Genomic DNA, 19765 nt, shown 5'->3' with positions numbered 1-19765 from the left:
GTGGGGTGGTGAGGCTTCAGGACCTCAGTGCTCGAACTTACTGATATCTGCAGCCCAAAGAGGTGATAGACCTTGACTATGCTTCCCCTTCTAGGGACCAGCCACAATCGAGTGCCCAGGACACACCTGTAGGTCTTTCTGTCTTTGGGGTTTTGTTCATTTCTTCATTCTGGCCATGGTGCACACCTGTAATCTTTAATCCCAGCACCTGGGAGCCAGAGACAAATTGATACCCACAATCAGCCTAGTTTATGTAGTTTCAGGCCATCCAGGGCTGCATAGTGAGACTGTCTCACTGAAAAAAAAATAAGTAAAACAGGTATCTAGTCCTTTACAGTGAGAGCCGTTCCCGGCCCCTCCCTTCACCTTCGTTCTCCAGCTCCCTCATGCTGTGGATTGAGCCTGAGACCTCCCTGAGTCGTAAGTGGAGCAGGCCCCTCTCCCAGCTGTGCACTCCCTGAGCAGGCTGGCCAAGATTAGCTCCCTCGTTATTTGGTCCACCATCGTTCCTTCGTTTCATAACCTCAGCAGAGATTGTGTAATTTTTGTATTCTGAAAGACTGTTACAAAGCCGGGGTTAGGCATGCACTCTTGCTTTGTCAGAGGCTAGAGAGTCATTCTCTTTCTGGCCAGCGTAGGGGCCGTCAGCAAACGCACAGGGAAAGGTGAGGGCCCACGGGCAGCAGCAAAGCCTGGTTCCTCAGGCATTTCTTACCTGCAGCCCCGTCAGCATACAGACCCACACACCCAGCATTACATCAGGCTGCTGAAGGTAGGAGCTGGAGCGATGGCTTAGTCTCTGAAGTGCTCGCCACCCCAGCATGGAGGCCGGTGTGGTGGGATCACCACACAGGGCAGTGAGAACCAGCTGCAAGTTGTCCTCCACATGTGCTTGTGCTTCGTCCCCGTGTGCGTTCACACACACGGAAGTAAGATGTAATTTAAATGGAAGGTGGGGGCTGGAGAGCTGGCTCAGAGGTAAGGAGCACTGGCTGCTCTTCCAAAGGTCCTGAGTGCAATTCCCATCTATAATGAGATCTGGTGCCCTCTTCTGGTGTTCAGGCCTGCATGCAGGCAGAATACTGTATACATAATAAATCTTAAACAACAACAAAAAAAAGGAAGGTGGAGAGCACTGGAGAGATGGCTCAGCAGTTAGGACCCCCTATGTTCTTGGGGAGAACCCCAGTTCAACTCCAGCACCCACACCAGGAAGCTCACAGCCCACCTATTAACGCCTCCAGCTCCAGGGGATCCAGTTGCTTGCTCTCTTCTGGCCTTTTCAGGCACTACACAAACTCATTCAAACCTGTACATACACGTGATTAAAAATGAAAACTTTTTTTTCCTTAAGTAGAGTGGGGGAGATGTGGCTCAACCAGGAAGAGCACCAGCTGCTCTTGAAAATGGCACAGGTTCTGTTGCAGCATCCACATAGTGGCTTACAATCTGCACCCCACTTCTAGGGGATCTGGTGCCCTGTTCTGACCTCTGCAGACACCAGACACGTGTGGTGGACATACGTCCATGCAAGCAGAACATTCATACATGTAAAGTGTAAATAAAAATTTAAAGGTGTAGAGCAGTAGAGAAAAACACGAGACCACCCTCTAGCCTTGCCATGTACACACACCCAAACACACAAAATAAATGCAGCAGGCAGAAGAGAGGCTAAGGGTGTGGCCTCCACAGCTCAGGAAGGTGAGGCGGGGACATTTCAGACGAAGCCTCTGAGGTAGAGTCTTCCAGGCAGCACCCTCCGTAGTCACTGGCTCTGTCAGAATGCTGAGCTCACGCTCCAGCTGGAGAGACACGACCTACTCACTACTCTGCCCTGAGATAGCTTGCCTCCCTGTCACATCCAGAGTCAGTGACACTGATTTCCAGCCATAACTGCTCTCACTAAGTGCTGCAAGCAGGAAATCATTGCTCTCGGAAGGTGATGTCATTTGGTGAAAAGCAGAAGTTTTCCAGGAAGCTGAGGCAGGCACACGGGACAGCGTCTGCTGTTTGCTGTGATGTACACCCTGATTTTGTGGGACGAGCTGGCTGTTCTGTTGTCTGAGGACTGGCTCCTAGGTAAACAATGTATAATTCTAGGAAGCCCACACTAAAATTGTAGGATCATCCAAGAGGCGCTGCACATGTTTGTAAGAGATGCAAAAGACCTAGCCAAGAGTTACATAAATACTAGGTCATGTTCCCAAACTTACTTCAGCCAAAAGATTCCTCTCAGGGAGGGAAGTTTTTGAGACAACACCTCTCCAGCTGCTTGGAAGAGTGGATGTGGGATGTGAATAAGCTGGAGAAAGAATGATTGACAGAGATCCCTTAGCTCTGCCGAGAAAGGACAGCATTTGGATGGGACTGAGAAGCAAAAGGGAGAGGTAGGACTCTGTAGGCTGAACATTAGTTTGACCAGAAATGGCACCTAAAGTGGATGCCTAAAGGTCTGGTCCATGGGGGACACACACACTGGACCCCAAGACACTCATGTACAGCCTTGTGAGGGATGGGAATCTCACTTGTGTCCTCAAAAGACATTGACATTTACTGCATCCTTGTGTGGTGTGTATGTGTGAGCACAAGTGTGCAGGGAGGGGCCCAGGCCAATGTGCATTTCCTCCCAATAGCTCTTCACTTTGTTCATTGAAGCAGGGTCTCTCAATCCAACCCGGAGCTCAGCAGAACATCTGCTATGATTAGCCAAATGTTTCAAGGATACCAGCCAGCCCCCTTAGCTCGAAAACTGAGCAGGGTGCCACAGCCGTCTCATATTCATGTGGATACTGAGATCTGAACTCTGGTCCTCACACTTATATGGCACGTGTTTAGCTGCTGAGCCATCAACCCCAGCCTTTTCCCCTTGGAATAGAAGAATAACACACCACCAAAAGTATGGTATTCAAAGAACAAGACTTGCACCTTTTCATTAGTTTACTGTCTTGTTCAATTACTTTCAGTTTTAATGCTTATTCAAACCTCTTATCCATATATCTACTGATCTGTATATCTTTTATTGACATATGATTCCTTAGATTTTATACTTATAGTCCATCTATCTATCTATCTATCTATCTATCTATCTATCTATCAAGATCTTGCTATGTTGTCTCAGCTTGAATAATCTTTCTATTTCAGTCTTCAAAGAGGCTGAGTCTGTAAGCTCACTGGACTTGAGTAAGTTGGTTGCCATTCTTGTATTGTTTGATTTTTGTTACTGTTATTTGACGTAGGGTCTCACTCTCAGCCCTGGCCTGTGGGTAACTGGCGTCCTCCTGTCTCAGCCCAGTGCTGGGACGGCAGGCGTGTTCACACTGATCTGGCTTCCTTCTTAGTGTTACCATTGGATAAGAATTTGAAGGGTACAACATGGTCCAGTTTGTTTTCACTTGTTTCATGCATCTTTATGTTGTATTAAAAAATCCTTTCTTTAGCTGGGTGGTTGGGGCACACTCCTCTAATCCCAGGGCTTGGGAGGCAGAGGCAGGTGTGTCTCTGTGAATGTGAGGCTAGCCTGGTCTACAGAGCACGTTCTAGGACAGCTGGAGCCACACAGAGAAACCCTGTCTCGAAACACAAAACAAAAAGTAGTAGATTCTCTAAACAATTGATCAATGTCTCCAGCCCATGTCCAACAACTTTGTTAAGTCCACGTTAACAATTTACCCTTAGTAGGGCTGGAGAGATGCCTCAGTGGTTAGAGCACTGGCTGCTCTTCCAGAGGGCCCGACTTCAATTCCCAGCAACCACAAGGTGGCTCCCAACCATCTATACTGGGATCTGGTGCCTCTTCTGACATGGGAATGCATAAAATACATAAATAGTAATTAAAATAATTAAAAAATAAAGTGCCAGCTGGGCGTGGTGGTGCATGTCTTTAATCCCAGCACTCAGGGAGGCAGAGGCAGGCAGATCTCTGTGAGTTCAAGGCCAGCCTGGTCTACAAAGTGAGTCCAGGACAGCCAAAGCAACACAAACCCTGCCTGTCTGGAAAAAAGCAAAAACAATTTATTCCTACTGAGGCTGGAGAGGTGGCTCAGTGGTTAAGAGCACTTGTTGCTCATGAAGAATGCCCAGGTTCAATTCCCAGCACTCACATGGTGGCTCACGATCACCTGTAACTCCTGGGCATCTGATAACATGTTCTGACGTCTGCAGGCACAAAACATACATGTGGTGCACACACATGCATACAGGCAATACACAAATACACGTAAGATAAATCTAATACACAAACAAAGACAATTTACCCCTAGGTTCCCTTGGATTTATTATTATTATTATTATTATTATTATTATTATTGGAGAGTCTCATATATCTCAGACTGGTCCTGGGTTCCCTATGTGTCTGAGGACCTTGAACTTCTGATCCTCCTTTCTTCTCTCCCTCCAGAGTGCTGAGATTACAGGCATTCACCACTGTGCCTCAAGGCTGAGGATTTACCGTAGGGCTTCATACATAATAAGCAATCACTCTACCAACTAGGAAATATGCCCACTCCTTTTTTTTTTTTTGCCTACAGCATCTTATTGATGATACAATTTTTCCTTTTTAAACTCCATATTTGTAAAATTGGTTTCCTTGCCTTACCACAGAGTTGTCTATGTCCTCTAAACATACTGAGGCTGTAGTCATGAATGTATGATGAGACTAATTATCAGGATTGTGTGTTTTTCCAGTCATGCTCTGCAGCTCCAGATATGAGAGATACACACTCTATTTTAAGCCCGTTTGGTTATAGCCCAGTGAAGAGCTGAGCCAGGTTTTTGGTTTGGTTTGGTTTTGAGACCATATTTCTCTGTGTAACAGAGCCCCAGCTGTCCTGGACTCACTTTGTAGACCCAGCTGGGCTCAAACTCACAGAGATCCACCTGCCTCTGCCTCCTGAGTGCTAGGATTGAGTGTGCTTGTTTTGTTATGAGACAGTCTCACTGGGTCGCCCAGGCTGGCCTGGAGTTTACTGCATAGACAAGACTGGTCTCACACTCAGGGCTCTTCCTGCCTCTGTCTCTTGAGTGCTCGGATGTAGTGACGCCACACCAGGGCAAAATTCTTTTGTTTATGGTGCTGGAGAGCGAATACAGGGTCTTGGTGCACAGAACATGTGGGTAGCACTGAATCCTCTGAGGCTAACGGGAAAGGTGAGGTGGAGCTCAGACCTCTGCTGTCTGGTCTTATCTTGCCTCCCATCAAATCTAGGTCTCAGGTTACACAGAGAAACCCTGTCTCGAAAAAACAAAACAAAAAACTAGGTCTCTGAGCCTTAGTGAACCCTGTCATTGGAACTATTGAGAATGAAGATAATCCACATGGTGGGGCCAAAGCTGGACTTGGAAGCAGAGGGAGGATTAACGTGTCATTTGAAAATATGGATGTGTTATTTTGGAGTGGAGTCGTACGTAGAGGGAAATCAGAGGACGCGTTTGTGGCGTCGTTCCCTCCTTCCCCTTCCACGTGGGTTCTAGGGGCCAAACTCAGGTGTTCCGACTTGGACATCAAGCACCTTTCCCGGCTGAACCATCTTGCAGGCTCCTCGTTTTTGTCTTTCCATTATTAGGAACTGTGGGTTGGACAGAGTAGCGAGTGCTTATGAGAAGACAAGGTGAGGAAGCCTCCAGAAAGCAGCAGCGGAAAACAGAGGAAGAGCGCAGACAGCCCGGGCAGGGAGCCGCACCGAACGCTGTCCGTTCCGGATGCCACGGCTCAAGGGTGAAGGCCAGCTACCAGCCCTACAGGGAGGAGGAAACCGAACTCGATTTTCCTCAGCAGTGGCGCCTTGCCCACGCGGCAGGGGCCACCTGGCTCCCTAAAGTGCTGCTCGGGCACCTGGTACACCTGGAGTCCTGGTCTTCGTTCAGGCGCCTCCTCTGTGATCCCAGCTCTCGTCCTCCCTGTTTGGCCTCAGATCTGTGTTTTCCGCTAACTAGCCCGCGGACCCAAAGGGCAGCAGGCACTGTCAAAACTAGGTCCCGCTCCTCTCTCCTCCGGTCGGGAACCGCAGTCCTACAGAGTAACTTCTTTAGTGCCCTTGCTGATACTCCCCCTGCGTGCACAGGGGTTCGCCTGACACTGAACGCTGGCCCTGAAGAGCTTCTCAAGACTCAAAGACCCCCAACCCCGAAGCCCGCGGGCCAGACCCTTGCGACCACAAGGGATGCCACCCGCGTGAGCCCGGACTCCCGGAAGCAAAGAAGCGAAGGAGGGCGAGAGTGCGTTGATTGGTTGCTGGTGATGTCATAGCTACCATCTGGGGGGGTGGGGAGCGGGCTAGAGGTCTCGGCCAGGAGTTCTTGGACTGTTTGAAGCAGTAACCACTCAGCTAGGGGAGCCGCGCCCAGGGCGGTGTTGGGGGTCCCGGGCTGACTCCTGTCTCGGCGCCGGCACGCCGGAGCGCGCTGCACCTTGGACTGGAGCTCTCCACCGGCGCTACGCTCGGGGCCCGCCGGGGGAGCCCGCCTTGTGGATGATTTCTGCGGGCTAGCTCGGAACTCTGCGGGGCCCTCCTTCCTCCCGCATACAATGGAGTCCTCCGAGAGGGGCGGGGCCTCCCATTGTGCCAATAGAAACAATGACTCTCTGATTGGAATGCGCCGCCTTTCCCCGGTAGTCCGTGACGTCTGTGGCGCCGCGTCCAGCTATTGGTCAGTGGAGAGGCGCGCGTGCCAGGAGTTGGACGGAAAGCTAGACTGGACCAGGACGGGGGAGAACTGAGCTCCTGTCAGGCTCTTCAAGGGGTTAAAAGGATGCAGTTGTCGCAGGCGAGGGGCGGGGACCCGCGGAAGCTGGGCCCGCGGCTATGGTGTAACCCTGGGTTCCACGTGGCGTCTCAGAGCCCTGGACAGAACCACAGCCTGGAGGAATGTGGCGTCTGGAGCCCCCAGGCCGGGAGACTGCCAGCCACTGTCGAGGCAGAGAAGAGTTGGCTTCTCCTCCTGCCTCAGGAGCGTCAGAACAAGCAGATATTTGCGACATGTTTCATGAGCTCAACTTGCTAATAAACGGTCAGGGCTGATGTTTGAACTGCTGGTGATGCAGGCTGGTTTCTGGTCGTTATCCTCCCTGTCCCCCGGGATTCTGCACGGTAACCCTGCCCAGAGCGGTGAGGACACTCAGAACATCACGTGACAACACGTTTTCAGACCAAAACTGGGTGTCGGGGCTCGGAGCTAGTGCTCTGGAAGGAGACGAGATTCCCAGCCAGGAGAAAGGCTGGGAAGGCAAGCCGGAGCAGCGTACGGGGAAGAGGGAGGGCGGTGGCGGAGTAGCGGAGAAACTCTCCGCTCCATTCAGCACCGTGGGCAGCACTTCTGTCCTCAATAAAGATGGCGGAAGCGGCTTCGGTCGCCGGAACTGCCATGCGCGACGGGCTCTACCACCGGGCCTGGAGCATCGGGGCGGAGGTGGAGCGAACCATCAGAGCGGCCGGGAGCCATGTTGGAGCGTCGGGAGGCGGCGGCAGCGTCGGGGATGCTGTGGTGGGGGCGGCAGAAGCCGGGGCCGTAGGCCAGAGGGGCTCCGGCCGCGGAGTAGATGGTGCCCGGAGAGCACCGGCGGCGCGGAGCGACAGGCCGAGGGGCGGAGGGCCGGGGCGGCGGCGGGGGCCCAGGAGGGGGCCAGGGCAGCGGGGCGGGCCCGAGGCCCGGACCCGGGCGGGGGTCGACGGAGGCCGTGACGGGAGGCGGGGGGTGATGGCGAGGCGGCCTCTATGGTGGGGTCTCCGGGGACCGTCGACCCCGATATTACTGCTCCTTCTCCTCTCTTTGTTCCCTTTTAGCCGGGAGGAGCTGGGGGGCGGCGGGGACCAGGGCTGGGACCCAGGGGTAGCTGCTGCTCCTGGGCCAGGAGCGCAGATCGGCAGCGGAGCCGCAGCTCTTTGTCCCGAGTCTCCCGGCGTCTGGGACGATGGAGATCCCGGCCTGGGAGTCGGGGAGCCTGTCTTCATGAGGCTCCGAGTAGGTAGGCAAAGCGCCCGGAACGGCCGAGGGCCCCCTGAGCAACCAGACGCCGAGCTGGTGGCCCCGGCATTGGGTACTCGTGAACAAGAAGCAGGTCGGGGTCCAGGGTATCTGTTATGTTGGCACCCAGAGATCTCCTCTTGTGGGCGGACAGGGCCTTTACGAGGAGGCAGTCCGCCCCTCGAGGCTCTGTCCCCAGGGGATCCAGGTCTGGGGAACAGCTCTCCCCACCCTTCGGACCTTCTGGCTCAGCGTGATGGCTCCAGGACCGTGTCCTTCCAGCGTGATGCTAGGAGGAGGGTCCGCAAGAGGGTGGAAACCTCTCGCTGCTGCAGGAAGCCGTGGGAGCCAGGACGCCAGGGTCAGGGTGGGAGACCCGCCACTTCCCGAGTGGAGAGGGGGCCCCTTCGGCGGGACTGCCTTCCCGGCTCCTGGGGATCTGATCCAGGGGAGGATTCAGCACCACGTGCTCCGAGGACAGCTCCCACGCCGGGTTCAGCACCTCGCGAGCCCCGGACAGCTCCGGAGCCGGCTCCCGAGCGCATGCGCCCCCGCGGTCTCTTCCGCCGCGGTTTCCTCTTTCAGCGCCCTGGGCCGCGCCCTCCCGGCTTCCCCACCGGTCCCGAAGCCCCTCGAACGCTCTCGACGAACCAGGGTCGTCCCCGTCGTGCTGCCAACCGCCACCCGCAGTTTCCTCAATACAACTACCAGACACTGGTACCCGAAAATGAGGCAGCGGGCACAGCGGTGCTGCGTGTAGTGGCGCAGGACCCGGACCCGGGCGAGGCCGGGCGCCTGGTCTACTCTCTGGCGGCGCTCATGAACAGCCGCTCGCTGGAGCTTTTCAGCATTGATCCTCACAGTGGGCTCATCCGCACGGCAGCCGCTCTGGACCGGGAGAGCATGGAGCGCCACTACCTCCGAGTGACGGCCCAGGACCACGGCTCGCCGCGCCTCTCAGCCACCACCATGGTGGCGGTGACCGTAGCCGACCGCAACGATCACGCGCCGGTGTTTGAGCAGGCCCAGTATCGGGAAACACTTCGCGAGAACGTCGAGGAGGGCTACCCCATCCTGCAGTTGCGCGCCACCGATGGCGACGCGCCGCCTAACGCCAACCTGCGCTACCGCTTCGTGGGTTCGCCAGCGGCGCGCACCGCAGCGGCCGCCGCTTTCGAGATTGACCCGCGCTCGGGCCTGATCAGCACCAGCGGCCGAGTGGACCGGGAACACATGGAGAGCTACGAGCTGGTGGTAGAGGCTAGCGACCAGGGCCAGGAGCCCGGGCCACGCTCGGCCACGGTGCGAGTGCACATAACTGTGCTGGACGAGAACGATAACGCCCCGCAGTTCAGCGAGAAGCGCTACGTGGCACAGGTGCGGGAGGACGTGCGCCCTCACACGGTGGTGCTGCGCGTCACGGCCACGGACAAGGACAAGGACGCCAACGGCCTGGTGCACTACAACATCATCAGCGGCAACAGCCGTGGCCATTTCGCCATCGACAGTCTCACGGGGGAGATCCAGGTCGTGGCACCTCTGGACTTTGAGGCAGAGAGGGAGTACGCTCTGCGCATCCGGGCGCAAGATGCAGGCCGGCCGCCTTTGTCCAACAACACGGGCCTGGCAAGCATCCAGGTGGTGGACATCAACGACCATACGCCTATCTTCGTCAGCACGCCCTTTCAGGTCTCCGTGCTGGAGAACGCACCCCTGGGCCACTCGGTCATTCACATTCAGGCCGTGGATGCCGATCATGGTGAGAACTCCAGGCTGGAGTATTCTTTAACGGGGGTGGCCTCAGACACCCCCTTTGTGATAAACAGTGCCACGGGCTGGGTCTCTGTGAGCGGGCCCCTGGACCGCGAGTCGGTGGAGCATTACTTCTTTGGTGTGGAAGCCCGAGACCACGGCTCACCCCCACTGTCGGCTTCAGCCAGTGTCACCGTAACCGTGCTGGACGTCAATGACAACAGGCCCGAGTTCACCATGAAAGAGTACCACCTCCGGCTCAACGAGGATGCAGCCGTGGGCACCAGTGTGGTCAGTGTGACTGCGGTAGACCGAGATGCCAACAGCGCCATCAGCTACCAAATCACGGGCGGCAACACGCGGAACCGGTTTGCCATCAGCACCCAAGGCGGCGTGGGCCTGGTGACGCTGGCCCTGCCGCTGGATTACAAGCAGGAGCGCTACTTCAAGCTGGTGCTCACTGCCTCTGACCGCGCGCTTCACGACCACTGCTATGTGCACATCAACATCACAGACGCCAACACTCACAGGCCTGTCTTTCAGAGCGCACACTACTCCGTGAGCATGAATGAGGATCGCCCAGTGGGCAGCACCGTGGTGGTCATCAGCGCCTCTGACGATGACGTGGGCGAAAATGCCCGCATCACCTACCTTCTGGAGGACAACCTGCCCCAGTTCCGCATCGATGCGGACTCCGGGGCTATTACGCTACAAGCTCCCCTGGACTATGAGGACCAGGTGACCTATACCCTGGCCATCACTGCTCGGGACAACGGTATACCGCAGAAAGCAGATACCACGTATGTGGAGGTGATGGTCAATGATGTCAACGACAACGCCCCGCAGTTCGTGGCCTCCCACTACACAGGCTTGGTCTCTGAGGATGCCCCACCTTTCACCAGTGTTCTGCAGATTTCAGCCACTGACCGGGATGCTCATGCCAACGGCCGGGTCCAGTACACTTTCCAGAATGGGGAAGACGGGGACGGAGATTTTACCATTGAGCCCACCTCTGGCATTGTGAGGACCGTGAGGTGGCTGGACCGGGAAGCAGTGCCGGTGTACGAGCTGACTGCCTACGCGGTGGACCGAGGCGTGCCCCCGCTGAGGACTCCGGTCAGCATCCAGGTGACTGTGCAGGACGTGAATGACAATGCGCCTGTCTTCCCAGCTGAGGAGTTTGAGGTGAGGGTGAAGGAGAACAGCATTGTGGGGTCAGTGGTGGCTCAGATCACCGCGGTGGACCCTGACGACGGCCCCAATGCTCAGATAATGTACCAGATTGTGGAAGGGAACATCCCGGAGCTGTTCCAAATGGATATCTTCTCCGGAGAGCTCACGGCGCTTATCGACCTGGATTATGAGGCTCGTCAGGAGTACGTGATTGTGGTGCAGGCCACATCTGCTCCCCTGGTCAGCCGGGCCACTGTACATGTGCGCCTGGTTGACCAGAATGACAACAGTCCTGTGCTCAACAACTTCCAGATCCTCTTTAACAACTATGTGTCCAACCGCTCTGACACTTTCCCCTCAGGCATCATTGGGCGCATCCCGGCTTATGACCCTGATGTCTCTGACCACCTCTTTTACTCCTTTGAGAGGGGCAATGAACTGCAACTGCTAGTGGTCAACCAGACCAGTGGGGAGCTTCGGCTCAGCAGAAAGCTGGACAACAACCGCCCACTAGTGGCCTCCATGCTGGTGACTGTAACAGGTGAGGGGTGCAGGAAGGTGACCTAATGATCCTGTCAGGGGTCAAACCAGAATCCCTAAAGTGGTCCCATCTTGTACCCAGTAAGATCACCCATAGACCTCAGACCCCAGCGGTTCTTGGACAGTCTTGACAGAACACTAAAGATTCTAGGGCATGTAAGAACCATAAGTAACTGTTCCTATAGGGATTGCTTTCCTCTCTCCTTAAGGGGGGAGGGGACAGCGGTTCTTTTTTATGCTCTTGTGTTTCTAAGAACAGTCAGAATGGCAGTTCATGCATCCCATGCCTGTGTTTAGATAAAGGTTACTTTGGGTCTAGTCTGTCCCTTACTTCGGTGGTCAGGGAAAGCAGCTTAGTTCGACGGCCTCAGGCAGGTCATACAGGAAGTGGGCCCACCCTGCTCTCCAAAGAGCAGTCCAGGGACCTTTTTGGGAAATGTCCAGAGATCTGACGGCCTTCCTTTCCCTGGGGACTTCACAAGCCCCTCTTCCCTCGTAGAAGGGATTGGGTGGAAAAGGCTCTCGAAGTCCCACCTTCTAAAGGTGTCAGAGGTTCATTTGTCTCAGCCCTGGAGCTGGCGCTCTTGGCACTACCACAGAAGGTATGGTCCTCATTTACCCTCAGTCCTCTCAACAGCCAATCTTAAGGACCACCGAACGCATGCTAAATCTGAGATGAACAAAACAGATAAGACTCTTACTTTCACCTCAGAATGGGCACTGAATGGGCACTGAAACCACAAAACCCAAGTCTAAGTGTTGGGCAGTTTGCTAAGTAAAGCGTGCTGAGGGAGATGCAGAATGTGGGTCTACACCAAGGTCCATGCTGTTCCTGGAGCTCTGGAGAAATACTCTGAGTGTCCGAGATCCAGGACCCTGTAATCATTGCCCAGAGCCACCCCCTTCTTTCTTTTCTTTTTCCTTCTTTCTTTCCTCCGCCTTTCTTTTTCATTTCACTCTGTAGCTCTGACTTGAACTCAGCACGTAGACCAGGTTGGCCTCAGACTCACAGTTCCTGGGACTAAAGGCACGATGATACGTATCAACACATGCCCGGCTTCCCCCACATTGTCTCTTGCAGGGGGTGTCCTGCTGTTCCTACTACACTGAGGAAAGATGGGGTTCTAGGGTTGGATGGCCGGTGGTCCTGGCTTCTCTCCTTGTATCCTGAGTGGATAGCCTGTTGATCGCAGTGACTAGGAGTATGGGTTACTGAGCAATTAGGCAACTCTTGTGTGTTAGTAGACTGACTTACTGACTCACGAGTAATTATGAGGGTAGGGCTGGTGGAGCTCCCTGGTGCGAAACGCCCGACAAGGACGGAGCTGTGTTAATTACTGACTCAAGCCTCTCCCCATATTGGGGATGCCCGAGTAGGGCAGCAGCCCCTTGTAGTGCCTTGAAGCCGGGAGAGGTGGCGATTCACCACCTCTCCTGTCTGTTGGCTCAGAGCTTTAGGTTAATCACTGGCCCCAGACCCCTTGTGTTCCAAGGAGAGGCAGCTACTGACCCGAATCTGATCACTGTCCCTGCCCCTGCCTGCAGATGGCCTGCACAGCGTAACGGCACAGTGCGTGCTGCGCGTGGTCATCATCACCGAGGAGCTGCTGGCCAACAGCTTGACCGTGCGCCTGGAGAACATGTGGCAGGAGCGCTTCCTGTCACCGCTGCTGGGTCATTTTCTCGAGGGCGTGGCTGCCGTGCTCGCCACCCCTACCGAGGACGTTTTCATCTTCAACATCCAGAACGACACGGATGTGGGGGGCACCGTGCTCAACGTGAGCTTCTCGGCGCTGGCTCCTCGCGGGGCCGCGGCAGGCGCTGCCGGGCCCTGGTTCAGCTCGGAGGAGCTGCAGGAGCAGCTGTACGTGCGCCGCGCCGCCCTGGCCGCCCGCTCGCTGCTCGACGTGCTGCCCTTCGACGACAACGTGTGCCTGCGCGAGCCCTGCGAGAACTACATGAAGTGCGTGTCGGTGCTCCGCTTTGATTCGTCCGCGCCCTTCCTGGCCTCGGCCTCCACGCTCTTCCGACCCATCCAGCCCATCGCCGGCCTGCGCTGCCGCTGCCCGCCGGGCTTCACGGGAGACTTCTGCGAGACGGAGCTCGACCTCTGCTACTCGAACCCCTGTCGCAATGGCGGCGCGTGCGCGCGGCGCGAGGGAGGCTACACCTGCGTGTGCCGCCCGCGCTTCACCGGTAAGTCGGCCGCAACGCTGGCCGAAGCCCTAGCGGAGCTTAGCGGAGGGACTGCGGGGGTGCGAGGGAGCAGCCGGCGTCTTTTTCCGTAGCCGCGGGGATCCGGTAGAGGCGCGGCTGAGCCGGGCCCGCCCAAAGCCTGCAAAGCTCTAACTGGAACGGAAGCGCTAGGCAAGAGGAGCCAGGGGCGGGGCGGGGGCGGGGCGGAGATAGACCACGTGAGGGCCATGTGAGGGCGTGCCCACAGACAGCTCAGCCACTCAGAGGCGGAGGGCTGGGCCTCGAGGCTCCAGCCTCTCGGAGAGACCGAGGGTGGGCGGGGCGTGGGCGGGGCGTCCTCTGACCGGTCCCGCCCTCCAGGGGAAGACTGCGAGCTGGACACCGAAGCTGGGCGCTGCGTGCCGGGCGTCTGCCGCAACGGGGGCACCTGCACCAACGCACCCAATGGCGGCTTTCGCTGCCAATGCCCCGCGGGCGGCGCTTTTGAGGGCCCGCGCTGTGAGGTGGCAGCACGCTCCTTTCCTCCCCGTTCCTTCGTCATGTTCCGCGGCCTGCGGCAGCGCTTCCACCTCACGCTGTCCCTCTCGTAGGTGCCCGCCCCGTGTCACTGTCCCTACCTACGTACTCTGACCCAGACCGATGACTGCCCGGTCCTGAGGTCCTCCCCGGACACCGGGCAGCGTCCTCTCCCCGACCCCTGCTGGCATCTCCCACACTCTTCTTTAGGCTCAGCTTGAGCTGGTTCTCGAATGTCTGCTCCTAATGGTCCCATTCCACCTCACTCAGGTTTGCAACAGTGCAGTCCAGCGGGCTACTCTTCTACAACGGGCGCCTGAATGAGAAGCATGACTTTTTGGCTCTAGAGCTTGTGGCTGGCCAAGTGCGGCTTACGTATTCCACGGGTGGGTGAGATTTTTGTGACAGAGAGTGGGTGCATGTGTTCCTGGGGTGGCTGGCAGAGTTGAAGCATGATTCCCCTCAGGCGTGCACCTGAGCACACCTTTCAGTGCCAGGCGACATCCTGAGGGAAGTCTGTGTTTCTCCTGTGTTTGTCCCATGCTCAAGGACACTGTAGCTCAGCCAGTTTGGTCACCAGTGGATATGATGATCCATTTATCCAGCATGACCCCAAGAGTGTCTGTCCCTACTTATGTAAATGGGGCAGGGTGGTGCCGCTCAGGAACCCCGGACAACATTCCACCTACCCACTCCCCACAGGTGAATCCAATACAGTGGTCAGCCCCACAGTCCCCGGAGGCCTGAGTGATGGACAGTGGCACACAGTGCATCTGAGATACTACAACAAGGTGGGCACTGCCCCCTGGCATGCTGTGAGCGGGGCGTGTGGGGGAGTCAGGATTCTGCGTTCTCCTCAGGACTTACCACAGGGGCGTTGTTGATTGGTGTGCCCGGTCTCTAGCCCCGGACAGATGCCCTAGGGGGTGCTCAGGGCCCTTCGAAGGACAAGGTGGCTGTCTTGAGTGTGGATGACTGCAATGTGGCTGTGGCTCTGCAGTTTGGTGCTGAGATTGGCAACTACTCGTGTGCAGCCGCTGGTGTGCAAACAAGCTCCAAGAAGTGAGGCCCCCACCCCCTGATCCTCATGTTCTCTGCCGACCAGAGCCCCCACCTTCACCCTTCACATAGCCTGCCAACCCCCTTGTTCTCCTCCCAAACCAGCACATCAGAGACCCCGGAAGCCTCCTCAGCCTAGCTCCCAACCCTATACTCTGTACTCCACCCGGGCTTCCACACAGTCCTCAGAGAAAGCCCCGAGGCAGTCTGTCCTCTAAGATCTCTACACTCTCTAGGTCTCTACTGTCACACGTTGCCTCTGCTCCATGAGTCTCATAAACTGACCCTGAGAACACTGAGCGTACTGATGTCACCCTGCAGGCCCTCTGCTCCACCCCCACCCCAGCCACCCACATGCCTCACTCTTCATCATGGTCTTCGAGTACCCCATCATTCCCACACCATCTTCCCGTCATGGCCTCTTCCTTGCATCCTCACAACTGCAGTCTGAACTCTTTCCCCAGCCTGGCCTTGTCTTCTTCACCCAACCATCCTTGCTCTAGTCCCACCCCCTACTTCCTGAGGCCCCCAGGAGCAACCCCACTCTGGCTCTAGACCCACCAATGACCCAGGCTCCTGACCCCCAGGTCCCTGGACCTGACGGGCCCTCTGCTCTTGGGGGGTGTCCCCAACCTTCCCGAGAACTTCCCAGTGTCCCACAAGGACTTCATTGGCTGCATGCGAGACCTGCACATCGATGGCCGCCGAATGGACATGGCAGCCTTTGTTGCAAACAATGGCACTATGGCAGGTAGGCCCCCAAAGCTCCTATTTGTCCCCATTCATGTCCTTGTCTCCATCATAAGGAGGAGGTGGAGGGTTGCATGGGATGGCTCTGCATCTGACCCCGATCCAGTATTAGATGGCAAGATGCCCACTGCAGTTCAGCATGTAGAGCCTTTCTGTGTCCTTCCTGAGAACGTGAGGCTGGAACCACGTTCGCTTGCAGCCCCTTTGGACTCCCATATCCTCCCCAGCACTCAAGCCCCTCACCCAGTGTTCTCATGTCCTCCTTGTCCCTTAATCTCCAGGCTGTCAGGCCAAGTTGCACTTTTGTGCCTCGGGCCCCTGCAAGAACAACGGTGTCTGCTCAGAGCACTGGGGTGGCTTCATCTGTGACTGTCCTGTAGGCTTTGGTGGCAAAGACTGTCGGCTCAGTGAGTGGGCATCATGGGGCAGGAGGGCCACAGAGCGTAAGTAAGGTCTGTTCTCGGGGTAGGATCTGTAACCTTGCTTCTCCCGTCTCTTCAGCAATGGCCCATCCCTACTGTTTCCATGGCAATGGCACGCTGAGTTGGGACTTTGGGAGTGACATGACTGTGTCTGTGCCGTGGTACCTGGGACTAGCATTTCGAACACGAGCCACGAAAGGGGTCCTGATGCATGTGCAGCTTGGGCCACATACTGTGCTCCTCTGCCGGGTATGTCTGTCCTTCCAAGCCGTCACTATCCCCTCTTCTGCTCATCTCTGATGCTCCCCAACAGCTGGGTTCAGGCCTGGTTAGATAGCATACTTCTCTGCCAGCTGTCTTACCATGCTGGCCTCTGCTCTGCACCCCAGACCCTGACTTTTCCCCTACCATAGCATTCTCTGTATGCACAGGGCACACACATAGCTCTTTCTTGTAACCGTACTGACCCATAAACCCTGGCTCTGTATCAATCCGTATCAACACGATATTCCCGAACAGTCCTCTATGCATTTGGCATAGCTTTGCCTCTACTGTTCTGAACTCATAATCACTAAGCCCTCTGATCTCACCACTGAACCTCATCCCAATCTGACCCGGGGGCTGTGCATTTCTATCTACAGCTAGATCGGGGGTTGCTGTCTGTGACACTAAGTAGGGCCTCAGGCCACACTGTCCACCTCCTGTTGGACCAGATGACTGTCAGCGATGGCCGGTGGCATGATCTTCGGCTGGAGTTGCAGGAGGAGCCAGGTGGCCGAAGGGGCCATCATATCTTTATGGTTTCACTGGACTTCAGCCTCTTCCAGGTCTGACCTCTGACCCCAGGGTAGTCTGTTCTCAGCTTTCTAACCAGACGTACCTTATTTGACCACATCTCTTGTCCATCTCCTTTCTGCTTTTCCAACTCCCAGATCAGATAATCTCCTAGCCCTTTGCTCTGATCCCACCCCACCAGCCAGGTTGGTCTGTTAGGCAACCCCACTTTTGTTGTGTAGGCTACCTAGATTTCTGGCTTGACCTTGGGGGACCTTTGTAGTTAGGACTCTGCCTTTGCCTGACCCTGAAAGCCCCTTATGGTGTCTTCCTTAATATCTCACCACACCAGGTTAAAATCCTGGAATCTATCGTAGTAATGGGGAGATGGCTCAAAGGATAAAGTACCCGCTTTTACAACTGCAGGGACTCAAGTTCCAGTCCCCAGAACATGTGTAAAAGCTGGGCAAGAACAGCAGCTGCCTGCAATCCCAGCACCCAGGACGCAGATACAGGAGAGCCCCTGAGCAAACTGGCTAGCTCGACTAGGCAGAATTGATGAGCTCCGAGTCTAGCAAGCTCCATTAAGGAAGTGAAGAGTGATCAAGGAAGAAATCCAGTGTCATCTTCAGGTTTCCACATGTACACACATACACTTGCACCTACACACATCACATACCCATACACATATGAACATGTATGTACACACAGGTACACCATGTACTCATACACACACCAAAAAAATAAGACCATGGAATTTCAAGGTTGGGTCTGGGTCCAGGAGGGAGGGGCTTGTCTGAGCATAACTCTTTTTTTTTTTTTTTTTAATTTATGTATGTGAGTATTTGCCTCCATGTAGGTGTGTGTATCATATGCATGTCTAGTGCCCAGGGAGGCCACAGGAGAGTATCAGAGTCCCTGGAACTGGAGTCATAGACAGTTGTGAATTTTCGTGTGGGTACTAGGACTCAAACCCAGATCCTCGAGAAGAGCAGTGCTCTTAGCCACTGAGCCATCTCTCCGGCAGCCCTGAGCTCAGCTCGTAACTGAAGCATGTCACCCATGCTGCAGCCAGTTCTCCATACTTGGGAGCTACTCATTCCCAAACCATTCTTCTGGTACAGGGGACAAAACATGATCCTGCAGGGCTAGGAGAAAGCCATTCTGACGCTGGGATATGACAGGGGTTTAAGAGGTAGCCCTCCCTCGATGGTGACTATCCCCTTCTTCTAGGACACCATGGCCGTGGGGGGTGAGCTGCAGGGCCTGAAAGTGAAGCAACTCCATGTGGGAGGCCTGCCCCCCAGCAGTAAGGAGGAGGCTCCTCGGGGTCTGGTTGGCTGTGTCCAGGTGAGGATCAGCATGAGAACATGATGTGGGCTCATTAGGGACCAGAAAAATAGCATTCAGGTACCTGCTGGCATGGGGGGGGGGGGAGTTGCTAGATGACCCAGAGAGATCAGAGACTATTCAAAGACTGTCTGGAATATGTGTCAGAAACAGCACAATTAGGGGGCCTGGTGGGGCCTGGATGGGGACGTTTAGGGAGGCCTTGGGTTATGTGGAAGTAGTAGAGAGGGACTGTATGTGAGGGTTCATCATCCCACTGGGTGGCTGGCCCCACAGCACGGCCTTGACCCGAGTCTCAGTCTCGCCCTTTGCTCTCTGACCCTAGGGGGTGTGGACTGGCTTTACGCCCTTCGGGCCCTCGGCCCTGCTACCTCCGGGCCATAGAGTGAATGTGGAGCCTGGCTGTGCAGTGACCGACCCCTGTGCATCTGGGCCCTGTCCTCCCCATGCTGACTGCAGAGACCTCTGGCAGACCTTCTCCTGTACCTGTTGGCCAGGTGGGTGTTGAGAGAGTTAGGGGAGGAGCCAGGGGCCATAGAGAAGGCTCGGGACTAGAAGGCCTGGAGCAGGGAGGAAATGAGAGGGCTAGCACCCTGCTTCTTGCTATGCTCTTCAGCCAGTGTTCTGAGCTTCCTGACCCAACCTGCAGGTTACTACGGCCCAGGTTGTGTGGACGCCTGCCTCCTGAACCCTTGTCAAAACCAGGGATCATGCCGGCACCTCCAAGGAGCCCCCCATGGCTATACCTGTGACTGTGCAAGTGGCTATTTTGGTCAGCACTGTGAGCACAGGTGAGAGGCTCGGGACTAAGACGATGGGAAGACCTTATAAGAACAAGCGGGGTCACTGAGATGGTGTGGATGCTGTTTCTCTCCTCTCATCCCAGGATGGACCAGCAGTGCCCTCGGGGCTGGTGGGGAAGCCCAACCTGCGGTCCCTGCAACTGTGATGTCCACAAGGGCTTTGACCCCAACTGCAACAAGACCAATGGGCAGTGCCACTGCAAGGTTCGCCTAGACTCTCATTCATTCACCCTTGACCTTCTAACTTCCCCTCGGCTGCTATCTGTGACTCTTGTCAAATGCCTGACTTGAGCCCTAACCTCTTAATCTCTCCCCTACAATCTGTTTACCTCTTCTCATCCCTGACCTCTAAACCCTTCTCCGTCTGCCTCTGAGGCAGGTCTTTCTAGCCTATGAGCTCTTTTTCATTTTTTTTTAAACTTCTGCCTTTGTTTGTGCTCATTCCCCAAGCTTTCACCTGAGACCCTTCCC

The 19765-nt window shown here is 55.7% G+C and overlaps 1 protein-coding gene across 9 annotated transcripts in view; it reads left to right on the top strand.

Moving 5' to 3' along the window:
• The first annotated feature begins 105 nt into the window (after positions 1–105).
• Positions 106–19765, top strand: part of Celsr3 (cadherin EGF LAG seven-pass G-type receptor 3) — a 33793-nt gene continuing 14133 nt past the window's right edge. For 8 of the 9 annotated variants that reach the window (XR_009592314.1, XR_009592315.1, XM_021663212.2 and 5 more), the window contains exons 1-14: positions 106–11425; positions 12970–13620; positions 13981–14206; positions 14407–14522; positions 14839–14927; positions 15041–15198; positions 15783–15946; positions 16227–16352; positions 16447–16616; positions 17009–17194; positions 18375–18491; positions 18817–18988; positions 19141–19282; positions 19378–19498. Coding sequence is in view for 7 of the 9 variants with exons in the window: in XM_021663212.2 (XP_021518887.2) it covers positions 7327–11425; positions 12970–13620; positions 13981–14206; positions 14407–14522; positions 14839–14927; positions 15041–15198; positions 15783–15946; positions 16227–16352; positions 16447–16616; positions 17009–17194; positions 18375–18491; positions 18817–18988; positions 19141–19282; positions 19378–19498 (6537 nt within the window). In the remaining 2 variants the exon portion in view is untranslated. The remainder of the gene's footprint in view (positions 11426–12969; positions 13621–13980; positions 14207–14406; positions 14523–14838; positions 14928–15040; positions 15199–15782; positions 15947–16226; positions 16353–16446; positions 16617–17008; positions 17195–18374; positions 18492–18816; positions 18989–19140; positions 19283–19377; positions 19499–19765) is intronic. The other variant, XM_021663220.2, reaches the window with a different exon arrangement.

Source organism: Meriones unguiculatus, chromosome 6 (assembly GCF_030254825.1).
Source record: "Meriones unguiculatus strain TT.TT164.6M chromosome 6, Bangor_MerUng_6.1, whole genome shotgun sequence".
Taxonomy (NCBI): domain Eukaryota; kingdom Metazoa; phylum Chordata; class Mammalia; order Rodentia; family Muridae; genus Meriones; species Meriones unguiculatus.
The sequence above is the reverse complement of the archived record's forward strand: the minus strand, read 5'-3'. Positions and strand labels throughout refer to the sequence as shown.